A 21,336-nucleotide genomic window follows, 5' to 3' on the forward strand; every position below is an offset into this window, starting at 1 on the left:
CAACTGCGATCATGATGGAGCTTGATGGCGTGTGGGTGGGTGAGCGTGTGGGTGGGCGTGCGGTAGGGTTGGCGTGCAGGTGGGTGAGCGTGTGGGTGGGCGTGCGGGTGAGCGTGTGGGTGGGCGTGTGGGTGGGTGGGCGTGCGGGTGGGCATGCGGGTGGGTGGATAAGTCTTGTGGGGATGGGGTAACACCTGTAATTAAAAAGGGTGTCCAATTAGGCACACACTAAATCTGACCTTCATAAACAAGTCCTGTTTATCTGTACAAAGCAGTATCCAGGGGATTGTGGAGGATTCAGGGATGCAAATGATGAAGAAACAAGGCTGTAGCCCATGATCATGCCATCATTTATTGAACATGGGACAGACTTTACTACTCAAGGGATTTACTTGGTCTTTCTGTGAGGGGCACAGGTGCCCCAGACATCTAAGTCGCCACAATTTGCTGTGCAGAGTTCCCTTGGGCATGTAAGCAGCCTATGATTGTGGGTTCAAATCCTGGTTCACCTTTATTATGTTTCAAGGTTTGTCAGCACCATACCCCTGCTCGTTGGTTTCACCGAAGTGGTAAACGTCTGAGACCTGCATCATTTCGGGCTTTCCTCCCACATTATGCTGACACGCCATAATATATTAAACTGGAATACTGTTAAAAGCGGCATTAAACTCAACTCACTCACTCACATGCTGCAGACTCAGTTGATGTTTACTGGCTCTATCTAATTGTGGGTGCCACAGAGTCTCAGTGCCAGGCAGGAAAATGAAGGAAACTGGGTTACTGCTGTAACGACACCAAATGAAATATAAAGAACTTCTGAAGCATTATGGATGGGGATCTCCTTGTGTTAAGAAAATCAGATGTCGGGGATGAAATTTAATTTTGATTTTTCCATGGCTACAACTGAATTGGTGTTAACGAACCAAACCGCCATACTTTTTCAGTCCTTTTTGCATCCGGTACCCCCGAAATTCATCATCATGCCAATAACCTCCCTTCCCATGCAAATTGTTTTTACAAACCTAAAGAGTCACTTAAGACACTAGTTCCATACAGTAATCTAGCAATACAAAACACTACTGAATTACCAGCAAGAATGCAAAAATGATACATCATATTTCTCTACGTAACAACACATCATTGTGTAACCTGTATCACCATACAAAACTCTCTTGCAATACAATCTGTCCAACAAATATATCTGCAAATATAACAGCTCCATCTGCTTCTCCAACATCAGCTGTTGATTAGTAGATAAATGTTCTTCTTCTTCAAGACTTCCTCAATGTTTCACAAAAGATATTTTTTCAACACTTGTCTCTTTCCTACATTCAGGGTCTTCAGCAGCGCATGTTTGCCGTTAAAGGCGACTATGCTTGTCATAAAAGGCGACTAACAGGATCAGGTGGTCAGGCTCACTGACTTGGTTGATGCATGTCATCAAACCCCAATTGCGTGGATCGATGCTCATGATATTAATCACTGGATTGTCTGGTCCAGACTCGATTATTTAAGACCACCGTCAGATAGCTGGAATATTGCTGAGTGCGGTGTTAAACAACAACCCAACCAATCCTACATTCAGCTTTCTTGATTTTACATTCCAGTCAGTTTCAAGTCAAAAACTGATCCTACACAGAGGTAGTAGCTCATATGCACCATTTCAGCTCGGGATCCAAATTTGAATCGAAGATATTTCCTAGAAGCATTTTCCCATATTAATTGCTCAGCAATACAACAGATGGCCATTACAACCTATTGCTATGCTAATATTGATATTTAGCAATGCGAAGCATCCCACTTTGTATCTCATTGCATTATTCCATCTATCCATAGTTTGCAATATTTACCAGGCTAGTGATATTTATAGTTATTGTTCCTGAAGACAGCCCTGCAACTGTCAGTTTCCAATACCAGGCAACATGCTGCCAGTGTATTCCTGTGTGTACACCATTACTACTGTCCCAGTATTAGAATACTGGCTCTATTCACCATTTGTCAAGTGTGCCTCTTTAACCACTTATCTGATGCAACTAGTCAAACTCTTTCGGTCTGGTAAGCTTAAGTAATGACAGCCCAACTATAAGGAGTAAGTCGACAAATAAAGACAAGGAAAGAGAAATCTGGTCACAAAGACAGAAAAGTTTGTGACGCAACTGTTGTCATATCTACGCAGTGTTGAACAATTTTTCTTATAAAAATATAAACAAAATAAAATCTCAAAAAAATATACCAGTCTTTGTGATATTGTAAAGACCTCCAGGATTGTTACGCAAAGGTTCCCCTCACAAAACGTGCCCCAGTGTTGCAGCTGTGTCCGCCACGCTGGGCTCCATGTTCGCCCCACTTGGCAGGGTGTGGATGCTGGTGATGGAGGCTAGTGGAGGCTAGTGATGATTGAGTTTAGTCAGTCAGTCCAGCGTCTGAAGAATGGTAATGGAAGATCGGCAATCCCGCTGCTAGGCTATTGATCTTATTCAGATACCGGTCACATTTCAGCACCGCGGCAAAAACTTCCTTAAACACTAAAGACAATATCCAAACACAAACTGCTGTTAAGATCCTGCCACTGTTTAGTTTTGCCAGCAAAATAACTCACCATAAACATCAATTTAATTGGAATTCTGGAAAAACATAATTATTAGTTTACATCGTGGCGTCACTTGATGATTGTGTCAAAAGTACGAATTACGAACAAGCATGAAAATCAATTATCTTTTTCTGGAGTTATTTAATGCAGTGTTTGTGAGTCTCCTATACATGAATTAAGATTTTCACATCTATCCTACCTGTATCTTGTTTGCAAAGATGCCACCAACCACACAGAATGAGGTATGGGTGAATCATTTTGGATTTCTCAAATTTGGTTAAATCAAACTGATTTCTTGGGCCAAATTTCACCAGACATATTCAACAAAACTAACATGGCAGTCCAAACTAAGAGCACCAGAAACAAATTCATAATACCAACCAGTCAAAATTGAGTTTCCATATCAGTAGGTATGACTGGGTCGTATGATACATTCCCTATAAATATACAAAAATCAATATTTTTTTACTGATCTGCAAAAATGGTCTTTGACATATTGACTATCTACCTAGTCGTTAAAAAGGTACACCAACACAAATTTCCAAAAACAAATTTTGCACCCGATCTCTCAAGTTTTCACCTGTTCTATTACTTTATTAATATTCATTAACTACTTACAACTTGGTACTTGGAGAAAGTGAGACACAGTGATGCCTGTGTTTCTTGTTTGGAAATAATGTGCTGAAGTAAGTGTGTGTGTTTTTTGTTAGGTTTGATGTAGTTTTACTGAACTTAACTTTGAAAAACAGCAAACAAATTAATTTTGATTATTGATCAGTTGGGGTGATCCAATCATCAATCATGATTTTACAACCAATTCCCAACACCAGTCATAATGACTTTTCCATTTCCCTCCTTGATTTTCAGGCAATATCACAGCAGGGGACACCAGAAATGGGCTTCACACATTGTATCCATTTGGGGTATCGAACCCAGGCCTCCAGCGTGATGAGTGAGCGCTTTAACCACTAGGCTACCCCACCGGCCCCCAACAAAGAACAAATGTATGTACAGTGGAAATAATGTATCAATGAGTTTAACACACTGTTACATTTCATCAGCATTTTAGTTGTATTCATCAGGTCAGCTAAATGTGGGAGCAAGGCTAAAAGTGATGCAGATCATAGGCATAGACTACGTAAAAGGCAACTATGCTTGTCATGGGATCCTAATGGGATTTGGTGGTCAGGGTCACTGACTTGGTTGATGTATGTCATCGTATCCCATTTGTGTAGATCGATGCTCATGATGTCAATCACTGGATTGTCTGGTCCAGATTCAATTATTTACAGACCGCCATCATATTAATATTGCTGAGTGCGGCATTTACAACAAACAAACAAAAAAACATGACACCTACAAGCACTTGTATGATGCCGACAAACCAACAAGCATAATAAGCAAAAATCTAGGATTTAAACACATCAGCAGATCCTTTCATAGTTAAGGGGAGCAACTCTGCACAATGAAATTCGGCTCTAAGACCACTGAGTCACTGATACCCACAGAGACATGGAGAACAAGCAATAACCTGACCTTAATACAAAAGGTCAATTCCCTGGATTAACGGTTCAGACAAATAAAGTTCCGCCACTGATATTACAAAAGTAACAGTCCTTAAATGAGATAATGGTGGCTGATTCTTGTCACAAGCAGATTTAAAGGCTCCCAATTGTCATTCCTCTTTCAAATCAGTATAGCCAAAGTGTCAATCCTATGAAAATGAAGCAAACCTTGATGCCACAGATTCGCCACCAACCAATACCTCGATGCATGGCAATTCAACCTTCCATGTCTAAATTACTCCCACATAATTCAAGCCTCCCAAAAAAACAAAGTTTGTAGTTTGATAAAGAAAAATAATGGTAACGGATGATGCATACCATTCTCACAAACAAACACAACCTAGGAGTTCCAGGAATTACAGAAAGCTAACAAAAGCATCAACGGTAATTACGGACAGAGTTTTGACTTCTTTCAAGCATCATCCCGGATATCCCTGCATGCCACGCGCAGCAATCACATTCTCCTGTCTCAACCCAAAACAGATCCATGGAAACCATGGACGTCGTATTTGATCGCAACCAGTGTACTTGATGAAAATGCTTTTTTCACGTGTAAAAACTTCATTTGGATGTCATTAACAAGATACAATCTATCAAGATACTTCAAGACTGCCCATTTACTTATTTACATAGATATTGTAACTGATTGAAGTTACACAATTTAATCTGGGCTTTTTCTACTTGTTAATGACTCAGCTCTCACAACATAGTTGAGTTATAGCAGGTTGGTGTGTGGCTGCAAGAACGTCGCCACAAGAAGGCAAGGAGGTTTGTCATAGATCAAGGTTTATTTCTACATCCAGTCCAATTCAGTTACTGCTGGCTAGCAATTTGGACACTTGATCAATATCATTACATGCTGACACTGTAAAAACTTGTACGGAGATACAATACACTTTTACATACCACCGTTGCCCCTTCTGATTAAGGCTGATTATTCAAACAATCTCATTTCAAGTTGTCGGACAATGTGAAATGGCTTAATCAATATCGTTCTACACGTTCCTCGTTCGATTGTTCCAAGCTGACTTTGAGGGAATATTGTTTATGTTCTTGCATCTTATTAGACATATTGTTCAATGGAATATGCCAGCAAGTTTGATTAACAATCTTCAGAATATGGCAGTGTAATTTCGCAAACAATAACGATGATGTCGATCCACGTAAACCGTGATCAAATAAGATTTATTTTGATAGATCAGCTGACTGAAAGACTGTTTGAAAATAATAGATGAAGTTTTTATTCCTGAAGCAATCACAACGTCATGAATATGTACATAGTGAAAAGGACAAGGGCTTGTTTATTTCAATCTTACTCCATATGAAATTGCTAGTTTTCCATTCTCTGACATCCCAGTTTTTAAATCCATATTTTCAACAAAACTGAGTACTGTAATTTCTTTTTACAAGTTTAATGACTATTCTGCAGACTGTTTTATAATTGAGCACATGCAGAATATATAAAATATAATCCTACCTTGTCATCCATTTCAAATTCTTACACACACACAAATTGTCCATGTCATAATTTACTGTTTGCATTTTGAACATGAAATTAAACTGCATAATATACTCTACAAAAAGAAATCTTTGCAACTCATAATGATGAAAGTTTCACATGTGTCATTCATTGGTGGCTGTACAGGATTTGACAAGCACCAGTCCTAGGTCAGGGATGTATCTAGGATTCTTAACTAAGTCCCCACAGTAGGCAAATGGGAAAAACAAAATAAAATTTCGTTGTCCAAAATTGGGATTTTTTAAAAAGGTTTATTTTTCTAATTTCAGAGTTATTTTAACATTGCATTCAGAGTGATAATGTAAAACTAAGCATTAACGCCTCTTCTGCTTCATTGGCCCTGTTGTCAGTGACCTCTGCCAAGCCATAACATTTGTTATAACTATATTAACATGAATTGGGAAATTCCATCATTAAGCTTTTTTTTGCAACTATGGGGCTAAATAACGGCCTTAAGCAGGTCTAGATAAATCTCTGTAGGTTGAGCAAGACCATTCAGCACATACAATCCTGTACGCTCTGACATTTTAATGAATTGTTTATCCTGACTATCTACATGCTAAAGTGTCAACATCCTTTGCCATCAAATTCCTTTCCAGGAGAAGCGTGCCTCCTCACGACCCTCCATTTTCTTCCAGCTCTCATCTTGCACAGAAAATGTCGGAAGCTATTTTCTTGACTAGCCATGGATCATGTACTGTACTCACTATAATGAATGTCAATCAACTATTACAAGCTCTGCATTCATGCAGGTTTCATGATCATATCTGATGTATTTACACACTGAAAACAACCAGTGCTGCAAGCTAAGATCTACTTGTATCATTCATCAAAACAACAAATGATGGAGTCACAGTGAAGAGTTCTTGACAAGGGTTTATGTCTGTATGGAAAAAGAATGAATAAAACAAGTATCAATTTCACATAACAATCCAGCTACGCTACGCCAGCAAGACATTTCTTTCCTAAGTGAGGTAGTGAAGATGCGATCTCCATTACTTAGAATGGTTCATTATTTAACATTTACAGTGTTACTCATCTGTGTCTTCACTTGATGAATGGTTGTCCCAAAAACCAATACTGCGATTTTTAATCATGTCATTTGCACTTGTACATAGCTATCACTCATTTCTCAGTTACCTAATTCATCAATCACGCACAAAGAAATCTGGGGCTGCTGTTTCAGCAAGATCTGATATTCGCTGAAGCCCATCGATGCACAAATTGATGCACAAGCGAAGATGAATAGCAATATGAAAATTGGGAAATGTAAATATCACCCTCTCTGATCATTAATTTGTATATTTCCCTGTGGAATGATGACACGTTATGTATGAATAACAGAGGTTAAGCCCGTCTCCCTTGGAGAATCCTTTCACTGAGGGTAATTGTCATTTCTAGCAGTGAAAATATCAACATTCTCCATGCAAATACCAAGTTATGTAAGGATGCAATAAATATCAATGAACATAATTTGTTGATGCTATCTAGCTTGTCAATTTCTGTTGTACACATATTGTTGAACATGGCTTGTACTGTTAATCCTTGATTACGACATAATGACTGCTTCTGGAGAATTTCATGTGGTTTCTAATTCAAGCTAGCTTAAGGCATGAAGTCTCTTTCTTTTCAACAGATTTTTCCCAGCTGTTTATGATGTTCAGACAATAATTTGAAAAGACGAGCAAGTCATTAAATCCTGTTGGAGAAAAATACACATTTCTTTAGAGCCCCAAACAAACAACAAGCAGGAATCCATTGGCTATGTGATGTTCTTGCAAGAAAAGGAATTTGAAAACTGACTCCAGTCGCTGACATGCTTCGCTGAACTGCTGTAAAGTAAACCAAGTTTCAACTGTCTGGGTAGTTGGAGAGTTTGACTCATGTTGAAGGAATCCTAATGGTTGTAACTAGTCCACCTTCTGGCTGCTCTCCTCCACCTCTGTCATGCAACATGCATGTGTACAAATAAGCTTCCAAACACAACAAAACAACAGCATCACTCAACAGATGAGGAGGCACTGACAGGTATTTTACCATTTACGGCAACGGTTTGTAAAGATCGTTTTCAGAGGTTATGACCATAAACGTTTCATCAGAGGTTGTGTCAGCAAACATATTCCATCAGAGGTTGTGTCAGTAAACATATTCCATCAGAGGTTGTCAGTAAACATATTCCATCAGAGGTTGTGTCAGTAAACATATTCCATCAGAGGTTGTGTCAGTAAACATATTCCATCAGAGGGTGGGTCAGTAAACATATTCCATCAGAGGTTGTGTCAGTAAACATATTCCATCAGATGGTGTGTCAGTAAACATATTCCATCAGAGGTTGTGTCAGTAAACATATTCCGTGTCAGTAAACATATTCCATCAGAGGGTGGGTCAGTAAACATATTCCATCAGAGGTTGTGTCAGTAAACATATTCCATCAGAGGTTGTGTCAGTAAACATATTCCATCAGAGGGTGTGTCAGTAAACATATTCCATCAGAGGTTGTGTCAATAAACATATTCCATCAGAGGTTGTGTCAGCAAACATATTCCATCAGAGGTTGTGTCAGTAAACATATTCCATCAGAGGGTGTGTCAGTAAACATATTCCATCAGAGGGTGTGTCAGTAAACATATTCCATCAGAGGTTGTGTCAGTAAACATATTCCATCAGAGGTTGTGTCAGTAAACATATTCCATCAGAGGTTGTGTCAGTAAACATATTCCATCAGAGGTTGTGTCAGTAAACATATTCCATTAGAGGTTGTGTCAGTAATCATATTCCATCAGAGGGTGTGTCAGTAAACATATTCCATCAGAGGTTGTGTCAGTAAACATATTCCATTAGAGGGTGTGTCAGTAAACATTTTCCATCAGAGGTTGTGTCAGTAAACATATTCCATCAGAGGGTGTGTCAGTAAACATATTCCATCAGAGGGTGTGTCAGTAAACATATTCCATCAGAGGTTGTGTCAGTAAACATATTCCATCAGAGGGTGTGTCAGTAAACATATTCCATCAGAGGGTGTGTCAGTAAACATATTCCATCAGAGGGTGTGTCAGTAAACATATTCCATCAGAGGGTGTGTCAGTAAACGTGTCATTAAGGGTTGTGACATGAGTGACATTGTGATGTGAGCCCAGGAAGATATTGTATGTCTCGTCAACTTAGGGAGGTATTATCTTGCAGTGGGGTTGACTAAGATTCCCAAATAAGGAAGCATTATCTGGTGACATAAACAGAGTGTTCAAAGCGAGTTTGAGGTCATTTTAATTTTCTCTGTATTTTGTCGTTCTCCCGAATGGCCTATTCCCATGGGCCATGGAGTAATAAATGTCATGTTCCTCCATCTCGGATGAAGCAGGGGAGAACTGAAAGTAACGGTTAAATTTACGGCTGAGGAAAACACTGCACTGGCAAACCTGTTTTTTATAAGACATTGTAGTTCAAACTCTAGCTGAAATAGAAACAATGGCCAAAGACACAACTGAAACACCAATCAGAAGCAGGCATCTAAATGGGTACCAGGTAGTAACACATGACATTCTTACTGAAACACCAATCAGAAGCAGGCGTCTAAATGGGTACCAGGTAGAAACACATGACATTCTAACTGAAACACCAATCAGAAGCAGGCATCTAAATGGGTACCAGGTGTTAACACATGACATTCTAACTGAAACACCAATCAGAAGCAGGCGTCTAAATGGGTACCAGGTAGTAACACATGACATTCTAACTGAAACACCAATCAGAAGCAGGCATCTAAATGGGTACCAGGTAGTAACACATGACATTCTAACTGAAACACCAATCAGAAGCAGGCATCTAAATGGGTACCAGGTAGTAACACATGACATTCTAACTGAAACACCAATCAGAAGCAGGCATCTAAATGGGTACCAGGTAGAAACACCACATGACATTCTAACTGAAACACCAATCAGAAGCAGGCATCTAAATGGGTACCAGGTAGTAACACATGACATTCTAACTGAAACACCAATCAGAAGCAGGCATCTAAATGGGTACCAGGTAGTAACACATGACATTCTTACTGAAACACCAATCAGAAGCAGGTCCCTAAATGGGTACCAGGTAGTAACACATGACATTCTAACTGAAACACCAATCAGAAGCAGGCATCTAAATGGGTACCAGGTAGTAACACATGACATTCTTACTGAAACACCAATCAGAAGCAGGTCCCTAAATGGGTACCAGGTAGTTACACATGACATTCTTACTGAAACACCAATCAGAAGCAGGTCCCTAAATGGGTACCAGGTAGTAACACATGACATTCTAACTGAAACACCAATCAGAAGCAGGCATCTAAATGGGTACCAGGTAGTAACACATGACATTCTAACTGAAACCCCAATCAGAAGCAGGTCCCTAAATGGGTACCAAGTAGTAACACCACGTCATTCTTACTGAAACACCAATCAGAAGCAGGCGTCTAAATGGGAACAATGGGAACATATCCCCAAAACAATGTGCCCATGCAACACGTGTCCCCAAAACAATGTGCCCATGCAACACGTGTCCCCAAAACAATGTGCCCATGCAACACGTGTCCCCAAAACAATGTGCCCATGCAACACGTGTCCCCAAAACAATGTGCCCATGCAACACGTGTCCCCAAAACAATGTGCCCATGCAACACGTGTCCCCAAAACAATGTGCCCATGCGACACGTGTCCCCAAAACAATGTGCCCATGCGACACGTGTCCCCAAAACAATGTGCCCATGCGACACGTATCCTTCAACCAAGAGAATTCCTTATATTTTACACAGTTTGCCTGTATGGTACACATATTCAGGCAAGTTGTGGAGTAATTATTTCAAGATCTGACATCATGACTTTCCAGAATCTACTCTGTCATCCAATCATCCAACACATCATCTTTACATCCAGTACATATATTAAAGACTAAATTCTTGCCTTCGGCCGGTGCCTGCCTTCACGGCATCCCTGTTGAAGTTTGTGTTGGCGAGGGAGAAGTCCTCTGCATTGGCACACAGCAGCTTGGGGAACACCGACTGACGTTCATATCTCTCCATGTCCTCGTAGATGTTGCCGTACATGAAGCCGTTCATCAGGGTGGAATGTGCATGCAGGTCTATGTAAAAGTCCACCTCATATTTCTGCAGGAGAATAAGGGTCGGACATAACTGTCAACATACTATATGTACTACCATGACTACACAATATTGTGATTGTAATGCATAACATCTACAGTTTTGGAATTTACATTTTGGTTGGATAAAAACAGAATGTACAACACATAGTTTCAATAAATTTCTCATTTTGAAATACCGTATTCAAGAGCCCAGGGCACTCTCAAAATAAAAAATAGGGGGCTTTTATTAGAATATTATTTTGGTGAAAAGATAAATTATGTGGTTTATGCTGACAGCCTGAAATGTGTATATATGACAGATATATTTTTCCAGATTTTAATGTCCATAATTAAGGGTGCATATAACACAAGAGTGCATATTAAACGCGAATAAATAAGTTTTGTGTACATTGATCAATCGGAAGGGGTGCTAATTCGGATTTTTCACTAGCCAATATATTAGCAAAAACCGCCGTTGGCGCTTATTAGAGCAGGGCGCTTATTATGTTGAATTCGGTAGTCAATATTGTCTGTACTCACAAAAGTGATTTTGGTTGAACACCATTTTGAAGGAGGAAAGTCCAAAGTGATGCAGTTGAGAGCACCTGCCTTTCAACACCCACTGAATGTTAACACTGACAATGTGATGCCCCTCCCCCTCCACTTAAAACATCCAGGATCCACCTCTGCCACTGAGTCATCTATGACCCACATTTGCCAGGACCTGTCCACTGAAATCCCCCCAGTCTCCTCTGAGTGTCACTTACATCACTTCTGTCAAGCTCCATCAGCAGGTTCTTGGTGGCGTACAGGGTGGGGTGGGCCCATGGAGAAGGTTCCAGCCAGTGGCGGTTCAGATCAAACCCCATCAAAGAGCACCTGCGCAAAAATGAAAAGAGACTAAATGTAGTTCAATACATAATTGTTAATAGAAAACTGAGAGTTATTGAAGCTACCTAGGTTTGTCAAGATGTTTGTAGATATACTGAATATAGGGTTACAAAATCAAAACAGCAGCAGCTGAATGTTGAAGTACAACTTGGAATCTTACCTATAGTTCCCAAGGAATACCCCATCAGGGTTCAGCATTGGCACAATCTTGAACACAATGTGTTCCCGCAAGATCTTGGCAATTGGATGGTTGCTGACCAGAAAGTCTATCACACCTGCAAATATGAACTGTTACTGCTGAAGTCAGTTTACCAAATTTGACATTTTCCTACCAGCAACAGCTGAATTTTGTTGTGGGCAGTGTTACCTTGACATACAAAGGATGAGGGAGTCTCCCCAGGCAGTGTTACCTTGACATACAAAGGATGGGGGAGTCTCCCCAGGCAGTGTTACCTTGACATACAAAGGACGAGGGAGTCTCCCCAGGCAGTGTTACCTTGACATACAAAGGATGGGGGAGTCTCCCCAGGCAGTGTTACCTTGACATACAAAGGATGGGGGAGTCTCCCCAGGCAGTGTTACCTTGACATACAAAGGATGGGGGAGTCTCCCCAGGCAGTGTTACCTTGACATACAAAGGATGAGGGAGTCTCCCCAGGCAGTGTTACCTTGACATACAAAGGACGAGGGAGTCTCCCCAGGCAGTGTTACCTTGACATACAAAGGATGGGGGAGTCTCCCCAGGCAGTGTTACCTTGACATACAAAGGATGGGGGAGTCTCCCCAGGCAGTGTTACCTTGACATACAAAGGATGAGGGAGTCTCCCCAGGCAGTGTTACCTTGACATACAAAGGATGGGGGAGTCTCCCCAGGCAGTGTTACCTTGACATACAAAGGATGAGGGAGTCTCCCCAGGCAGTGTTACCTTGACATACAAAGGATGAGGGAGTCTCCCCAGGCAGTGTTACAGACAAAGGATGAGGGAGTCTCCCCAGGCAGTGTTACCTTGACATACAAAGGATGAGGGAGTCTCCCCAGGCAGTGTTACAAAGGACGAGGGAGTCTCCCCAGGCAGTGTTACCTTGACATACAAAGGACGTGGGAGTCTCCCCAGGCAGTGTTACAAAGGACAAGGGAGTCTCCCAAATCAGTGTTACCTTGACATACAAAGGATGAGGGAGTCTCCCCAGGCAGTGTTACCTTGACATACAAAGGATGAGGGAGTCTCCCCAGGCAGTGTTACAGACAAAGGACGAGGGAATCTCCCCAGGCAGTGTTACCTTGACATACAAAGGACGAGGGAGTCTCCCCAGGCAATGTTACCTTGACATACAAAGGACGAGGGAGTCTCCCCAGGCAGTGTTAACTTGACATACAAAGGACGAGGGAGTATCCCCAGGCAGTGTTACCTTGACATACAAAGGATGGGGGAGTCTCCCGAGGCAGTGTTACCTTGACATACAAAGGATGGGGGAGTCTCCCCAGGCAGTGTTACCTTGACATACAAAGGATGAGGGAGTCTCCCCAGGCAGTGTTACCTTGACATACAAAGGATGGGGGAGTCTCCCCAGGCAGTGTTACCTTGACATACAAAGGATGAGGGAGTCTCCCCAGACAGTGTTACCTTGACATACAAAGGATGGGGGAGTCTCCCCAGGCAGTGTTACCTTGACATACAAAGGATGAGGGATTCCCCCAGGCAGTGTTACCTTGACATACAAAGGATGAGGGAGTCTCCCCAGGCAGTGTTACAAAGGACGAGGGAGTCTCCCCAGGCAGTGTTACCTTGACATACAAAGGACGTGGGAGTCTCCCCAGGCAGTGTTACAAAGGACAAGGGAGTCTCCCCAGGCAGTGTTACCTTGACATACAAAGGATGAGGGAGTCTCCCCAGGCAGTGTTACCTTGACATACAAAGGACGTGGGAGTCTCCCCAGGCAGTGTTACAGACAAAGGACGAGGGAATCTCCCCAGGCAGTGTTACCTTGACATACAAAGGACGAGGGAGTCTCCCCAGGCAATGTTACCTTGACATACAAAGGACGAGGGAGTCTCCCCAGGCAGTGTTACCTTGACATACAAAGGACGAGGGAGTCTCCCCAGGCAGTGTTACCTTGACATACAAAGGACGAGGGAGTCTCCCCAGGCAGTGTTACCTTGACATACAAAGGATGAGGGAGTCTCCCCGGGATGGACGCGGGCGGTGATGAACACAGTCTTCTGTTTCTCCTCCCCTTCATGCTCCAGGTTGTCAGGGTGGGTGATGGTCAGCACGTCAAGTCGGCGTTGTTGCTGCCGAAACAACACAAGAAACAACTCAGACAAATGTCAGGGACTCCCTGCTACATAGTCATGTTTACTGGATACAAATCAACTTGAATGATCTCTGCATCACTGATTTGATTCAGGCTGTTACTTCTGTGTGCATGTGTGTCTGCCACAAGAACATATTAGTTTGCTGCCCCTAAAAGATGCACATATAACACTTTACTTAAGGGAATGAGTGAGATAATGTAGCTTACTGGTTCAGTCAACAATATTCCAGCAATATCCCAACTAGGTAACTGCAGCAAAAACATAATCAAGTCTGGGCCTTGCTGGGTCACTCCTTGTAACCACCCTATCTCCATTTCAGTTGACTATTAAAACAAGCTTTGTACACTAGGGACCTTCTCTGTCTGGCATCCCCACAGCAGTAAATTCTAACGTTATCAACATTTAAGTATAAGAAACCAAGTACCATCTCAAACTTTTGTACTTGTCCTATGAAGACACTGCTTTGGAAACCCCTTTCCATCAGTGCCAATACATACTGTAGCAGGTGGTAATAATACATCAGAGGCAAACAGACCTCCTTTTCCCGGGCAAGATGTACTTCAGATGTAGGAGAAAGTGTTTGTTGGAGTCATTAGCATGTCAGACCGGGTCAAGCAGACCCCCGGGACTACCCCTCAGACACACACATCTACTGACCTTTCCTCACGGAACATATTGCAATCTATGACTTTTAACTTGAAAACTAAAAGAGATAAACAATTTCTTGACATTCTTGTGTATCCCTTGCTTCTTGTAACCATTGTGTATTAGTATAGACAGAAAATATCTGTTACAATCTTAAGCCTATTGAAGATTGCTAAGAACTGAGGTGAGGTGAGCTGAAATGGGGTTTAAATAGCGACATGCATGCACGTGTGTGTGTGTATGTGGCTGCTTGTACTAGTCTGGACAAATTTTATAGTGCTAGCTCACTGAGATACCATGCCACAGTTTAACATGAATATCCTACTTAGACACAGTATACTAACTAAAAGCCGACCAATCCTTGTTAGGCAACTTAATGCCGAGCGCCTTGCAGGATAACAACAAGTACCATCTTTTATGCGGCCGGGGATCTAAACCCAGAGCTTCCGCTCCCAGGCAGAAGCTCTACCACTAGACCACGGAGGCGGTTTAAGAACTGAGAAATGGAATACTATAAATCAACATTGATACATATGATCTAGATATATGCATCAATAAATTCAAACATCCTACTTTGTTCAAAGATTATTGCCATACTACTCCATGTATTCTCTAGAACCGACCTTTTCCTAATGAACCATTTTAACGTGATCTGGACAATCATAATGGTTATATATTCACTTGACATTAACAATCACAAGTTTCCATGCAAAGTCAATTGTTTATTTGACAAAAATTAATAATGATTAAAAATATATAAAATCCATCAAATTGCACACCACAATTTGTTTGAGTAATTTCTAACCTGGGGCTAATCAGTGTCAGGTTGCAATTCATACCAGAGCTTGCTGTACGAGCAACATATTCATTCTACCGCTATGCATACTATACTATTTGTACTGTAGTTAGCTACTCATGCCAGTAAGGGCCGTCAGCATGAGGTATTGAATCAAAAATATTTACAGGTTTCAAATCAGAGATGAAAACCTCTAATATAAAAACAAAGTAGGTTTATCTCCATTTCTTGTGGGTTAGATCACTGACTTTGTGCTGGCGATTAGGGGCATCACTCTGAAAGTGAGGGTTCGAATCACGGATGGGACTGTCCCTTCCTCCACCCCAAAGTACCAGTATCTCTACTTTACTAAGACAGTGTAATCCCAAATACAACAATTGTTACATCTGACCACTTTCTAAAAGGCATTGTGTATTCATACCTACATGTACATAATTAATATTTACAAGATCAATCCTAAAGTGAAATTCATTTGTCATATTTTTTCTGCTTGTTGCTATTTTCCCGGTCATTCTTGCCCTAAAGGACATACAACTAAAGTTATCAATGACCTTGTGTAATGACCAGTTATCCCCAAAACTAAAGTTCTAGTTTCATCAATGTTTGAGCTGGATCTCTGACAAATATAACGTGTGAATGTTCTTATTAAGGTGAAAGTGGTATATTTCCTGCTTACTATAACAAACAAACTGGATCATAACAACGATAACAATAACAACAAGTATATATGTTTTTTCTCAGGCCCTCCTGCTTGAGTAAATATCTCTGCATAAAAACTGTTTATAGTTAAGACAACAAAATCTTCCAGGACCCACTGAACCAAAACAAACAGGCCACTTGCTTTCACCAATGTTCCAATAGCTATTGCCATTCACTTTGTGTGTTTATTTATAAGTTCTATCATAGCTTACAGAACAGCTGGATACAATGTAACGATGGCAGCACTCAAAGGAGGTTTTCCTAGAAATGTTTGATGACTTTTCGGTGTGAAATATGCTAATCTACACAGGTGTGTAAGATATGCTTCAGTGGGCGATATGATCACCAGGACTCATCACTGGTCCAGCTGGGTTAGTCAGCATCATACTGCTCTTCAGTGCACACTCAGGGACTCCGGAAGCAGATTAGGAAGCCACTGCTCTCTTACTATAAGTCGACTAAACTGAGGATATACTTTGTTACCCAATGGCTTTGTCAGTAGCAAGATCTCCATTGTCTGCCCTTAAGAACAGCAGTCACTTGACCACCCGCTGCCCTCCTATGTCACATGCAGAGTTTGTCACTTGTTCCAAGCGTGCCATTAAAACTAGGCCAAATCTCCCAACTGTGGACAGTGTAACGACAGAGCAGCAGAGACTTGTAAGGCTAAATGGGATCATCTTATTTAAGAACTGACTTTCACTGTGTGTGATTTCATTGGAGTATGAACCTTCATAGAGTGAGTGACTGTCAGAGCTTTTCAAAGTATTTATGAAATTGTAAGGACTGCTAAAATTTCAGGCTTTTTCAAGACAGGTCTGCCAAAAAAGGTGTTTTGCAAGACAGGAATGCCAAATTTAAGGCTTTTTCAGGACAGGACTTTGAAATTACAGAAAATGTATCTGTTTCAATGTAGTAACTGTAGTGACTTGTACATGCAACATTTTCGCTACACTGAAGTTTTAGATTTTCAGCTTCAAAGACCCAGCAAAGAAGTGAAAGATGAATAAGGAGGCCAAAACGAAAAGAAAGCCCACCATGGAACCTGCATAAACCCACTTCCACTTGGTAGAATTTCATTTACCAAAAGAGCAGAGGAACATGTCTACAGCAACTCTATCATTCCTCTATTACCCATAGGGCATTGGTAATGAGAACGTCAGTTTTTCAGAAAGTCTAACTGAGAATTGTTCCATTGCTTGATTGTTTACACGAACAGCCCTTGGCAATGCCATGTCACTGTGTGTTCGTTTACTGGTAATTTCCAGTTTTGACCGGTAATTCGAACAGGGAGCTCTTTGATGCTGTCTGACCTTTGGCCCGGCAAATGTATTGTAGAAATAACTCTCTTACAACACTACTCAGCATTCTCATAACAGTACCAAGGAAATATATGTACAAAAGAACAAACTTTTGTTGTCTTTTCCTAAAAACACAGGAGGTACTCCCATATACCTATGTATAACTTGGCCCAGTCTCCAACAGTTTCTCGCCATTGATTCATATCAGTATATGGTTTCTGTTCATATATTTTGGGGTCGTTTTGGTCATTGGACTAACTGGTTCAAGCGTACATCACATAGGAGGATGAAATGGCAGGGATATCCAAACTGTTGAAGGTCTCAGTTTCTTCAGTTGCAAAAGCAGAGAAAGTTGTAAGTGATGATAAGGTGAGGTGAAATTGGGTTTAACGTCGCGTCCAAGATTATTGCACTTATATAGCGACGTGTATGCATGTGTTTGTGTGTGTGGCTGCCTGTAGTAGTCCGGACTGATGCCGATTTATAGTGCCATCCCACTGAGATACCATGCTGCAGTTTAACATGAATACCCCACTCAGACACAGTATACTGACTCCAAGCTGACCAGTCCTTGTTTTAGCCCCTTAATGCCGAGCACCAGACAGGGTAACAACAAGTACCATATTTTAACATCTTTTGGTATAACGCGACCGGGGATCGAACCCTGCACCTTCCGCTCTCCGGGTGGACGCTCTACCACTAGACCACGGAGGCGGTCCTAAGTGATGATAAGAGTGACATCGACATGTTTAAGATCTTACTGTAGCAGGACGTGGAGTTAAGGAAAACGATTAAAGTGACCTCCTTAAACATATGTGTAAGACTGCCTACTACATATGCCTGATAGAAACCTAAAACTAAATACAAAATAGATAGTAAGCTGACCAGAGAAACTAAAGCAGACAGACAAAAAAAACTTGTGCAGAGTGCAAGCACATGGGCCAGAACCTGCCCTGACCCAGTAAGGTGGCTGTTGTTAAATGCAGGATGCAGGATGCAGGGTTAAGCTTATTGTATTGGGGGCTTGTAGAACTCTAAAGGTTTGTAGTGTACTGTGTGTAAAGTAAAAAGCTGAAATGTAACATCTAAAATATCTAACTAATATGTACAAATACTTAAAACTTGACTTGGACACATTATATTCAGCCAGTGTTCAGAAATCGTGGCTGGACAAATGTTGTCTGGACTGGTGTTTTGAATTGCTGCTGATCGGTACAACATCCAGGGACAAAGGTCACCAGTATATACCTGTCTCATATCTGTGCACTCTTGTAAATAAACATGATAATAGAAGACAATGTCATTCATTGTTCAGAATCATATGTGACGTCACCACATGGCACAACAATTGTCTGACCGAGCTGAAACTTTTTTGGGTGATCCAAAATCCATACATTCTTCATCCAATTTCTTACAAAAAGACTCATGGTAATATATAAAATAACTGCAAATAACAGTTATGGATTATGTGTCAGTCATGAATTAATGCCCCTTGGCTAAGAACTTACAAAATTAATTCCCTCAGGGCAGATAATCCATAATCCTCGTAGCTCGTGTGCTTCATACTAAATATCCCTGCACTGTTGTAGAAGGAATCCCACGATAAGGTTTAAAGAAGCTAAAGTTGTAGTGTTAATTTTCTTTATGACATGCAGAAAACATCTGAGACTAAATACCTATGTTGAGGTGTCTACCCTTACAATTTCAAATATGTGACAAAAGATGTAAACAATTTAAAAACATTGTCACCTATAACTGTCTGCAGCAAAGCCTGTATTCAATCATTTATAATTTCAAAGACTCTATCCATGTTCTTGCTCACACACACTGCCAACCTATCTGAATCCTAATTGTCACACATATTCAAGCAGCATCTGTGTTGAGACATCATCCATAACAATTTTGAAATATTTCCACACCACAATATGCCTATCAAAATACTTCACAACCTGTTACCAGCGTAAACAACCTTGATAAGTCTTTTTTTCCACTGAACAAAAATCAATTCTGTACCTCAATACTCTGAATTTATTCTTTTGAAAAAAACATTCATTTGTTAACTTCAACGCATATATGTGTAACATGTTAGCTTCTTAATGAATCAATAAAATCTGTTTAAAATCAAAACAAGACACAAAACCAGTGGAGCCTTCGAATGTCAACATTGTTCAGACCATGAGTGAGTGATCTCCAGGACAACCAACCAAGGTTATGATATAGAATTAATAAAGAAACTATTGATTGCTGGCCTGGTGAAACTGGAAAGCTATTGTGCAGAGAAATTTCAATATGCCATTATCAGTAGTTAGCCACATGTGCCAGGACCATGAGTGATCTCAACACAACTCCATCACTGGAACAAATGGTTATATTGTAAATGGTGGCAGATCCTGAACATGTGTTGTGTTAGTTAGTATTCAAGAATTCTAATCCAAGCGTAAAACATAATATATTTCAAGAGCTGTTTACATAAAATTGAACACATACATTTAGTTTGAGGATTTGAATGTTAAAGTAGATGGCATTAAACTCATGTTGCATTGCACATAATTGAGTTGGATAAGGACACAATAAATTCAATATTTGAGTTTCATCCCATTTTTTAACAAAATGATCTGCAGGAAGCATTTTTATTCATATATTTGATGTTTTCTTGAACAAGGCATTTGGGTCGATTAACTGATGTGAACCACATGAAGCATGAAAGTTTGGCGTGATTACTACGTATATAGTAATTCAAACTCACACATTTACTACTAGTTTAATGACCCCCCCCTGTCAATCAAATATTGCAAAATGTATTGTAATTAACATTTGAAGTTCACTACTAAAAAAAGCTGCTAAGAATGTGTCTACAGCTAGCTTTCTCTTTTGAACCTACTCCCAAGTATTTATAGTCAAGAAGTTTCCACGCTATTTGACATATCGCGATACATATCATATTGTGACCCATGTTTCCTGATATGTATCATATCATCACCTTGCTGTATTGTTTCACCTCAAATATTGAAGTCAATTTTCTTAATCTATAGGTATACAAAAAAGTGTGCAGCAGAGGGTTTGGTAGTGTTGAAAATAGAATAATATATCAGTCAGTATGGTTTTACGCCACTTTTAGCAATATTCCAGCAATATCACAACAGGGGACACCAGAAATGGGCTTCACACATTGTATCCATGTCGGGAATCGAACCCGGGTCTTTGGCATGATGAGCAAACGCTTTAACCAGTAGGCTACCCGACCACCCCTAATAATAATAATATATCAAGTATTTTATTGATCTTATGAATGACAAATTATTTTGCTTCTTCCATAGTTGAATGTGAAACAAAACACACAATTCTTTAATGCTGGAACTTTGCTAGCATTTCAATATGTACTGATAGTAAGTCACAATGAATTACAATACATGAAAACTTGACACCAGAAGCTATATTCCATCAACAAAGAATCCAGAGACTAGAACATACGTCATGTAAGTGCACTTGCATAAAATAAACTAACAATGGCTACTTTTGCAAACTCTATCAGAGCAGTTAAGTTTCATACCACAAAATTAGCACTTGCCTGCTAGCCCGAGCCATTTTCGCTGATGTTAAAGATATCATGTTATCATTCTGGTCGGTGGACTTTCCAAGTATCCCCCTCTCTCCCCCCCCCCCACCCCCACCCCTCTTTATCATACATTTGGAAATAATTATATACAAAATCAACTTAAAAAGATTATCCTTGAAAGCTACAACACTGCTGTTGGAAGCGAAGGAATACACGATGATCAAGTAACACGCGATTTGCGAAACGAACAATCTTGATTAACGAGTTAAATGAGAAAATTACAGTTTATAACTACACATTTTCAAGAGAATAGCAAACAGCAAGGAGCGATATTAA

General features: G+C 40.5%; 1 protein-coding gene across 3 annotated transcripts in view; it reads right to left on the reverse strand.

Annotated features, from left to right (window-relative positions):
- LOC124112013 (cytosolic carboxypeptidase 6-like) overlaps positions 1-21,336 on the reverse strand; it is a 139,097-nt gene that overhangs the window by 100,411 nt on the left and 17,350 nt on the right. For all 3 annotated transcript variants that reach the window (XR_007222177.1, XM_048399760.1, XM_048399759.1), the window contains exons 6-9: positions 13,844-13,979; positions 11,847-11,961; positions 11,563-11,674; positions 10,618-10,820 (exon numbers count right to left, since the gene is read on the reverse strand). Coding sequence is in view for 2 of the 3 variants with exons in the window: in XM_048399760.1 (XP_048255717.1) it covers positions 10,618-10,820; positions 11,563-11,674; positions 11,847-11,961; positions 13,844-13,979 (566 nt within the window). In the remaining variant the exon portion in view is untranslated. The remainder of the gene's footprint in view (positions 1-10,617; positions 10,821-11,562; positions 11,675-11,846; positions 11,962-13,843; positions 13,980-21,336) is intronic.

Source organism: Haliotis rufescens, unplaced genomic scaffold (genome assembly GCF_023055435.1).
Source record: "Haliotis rufescens isolate VD_foot unplaced genomic scaffold, xgHalRufe1.0.p SCAF_2, whole genome shotgun sequence".
Taxonomy (NCBI): Eukaryota; Metazoa; Mollusca; class Gastropoda; order Lepetellida; family Haliotidae; genus Haliotis; species Haliotis rufescens.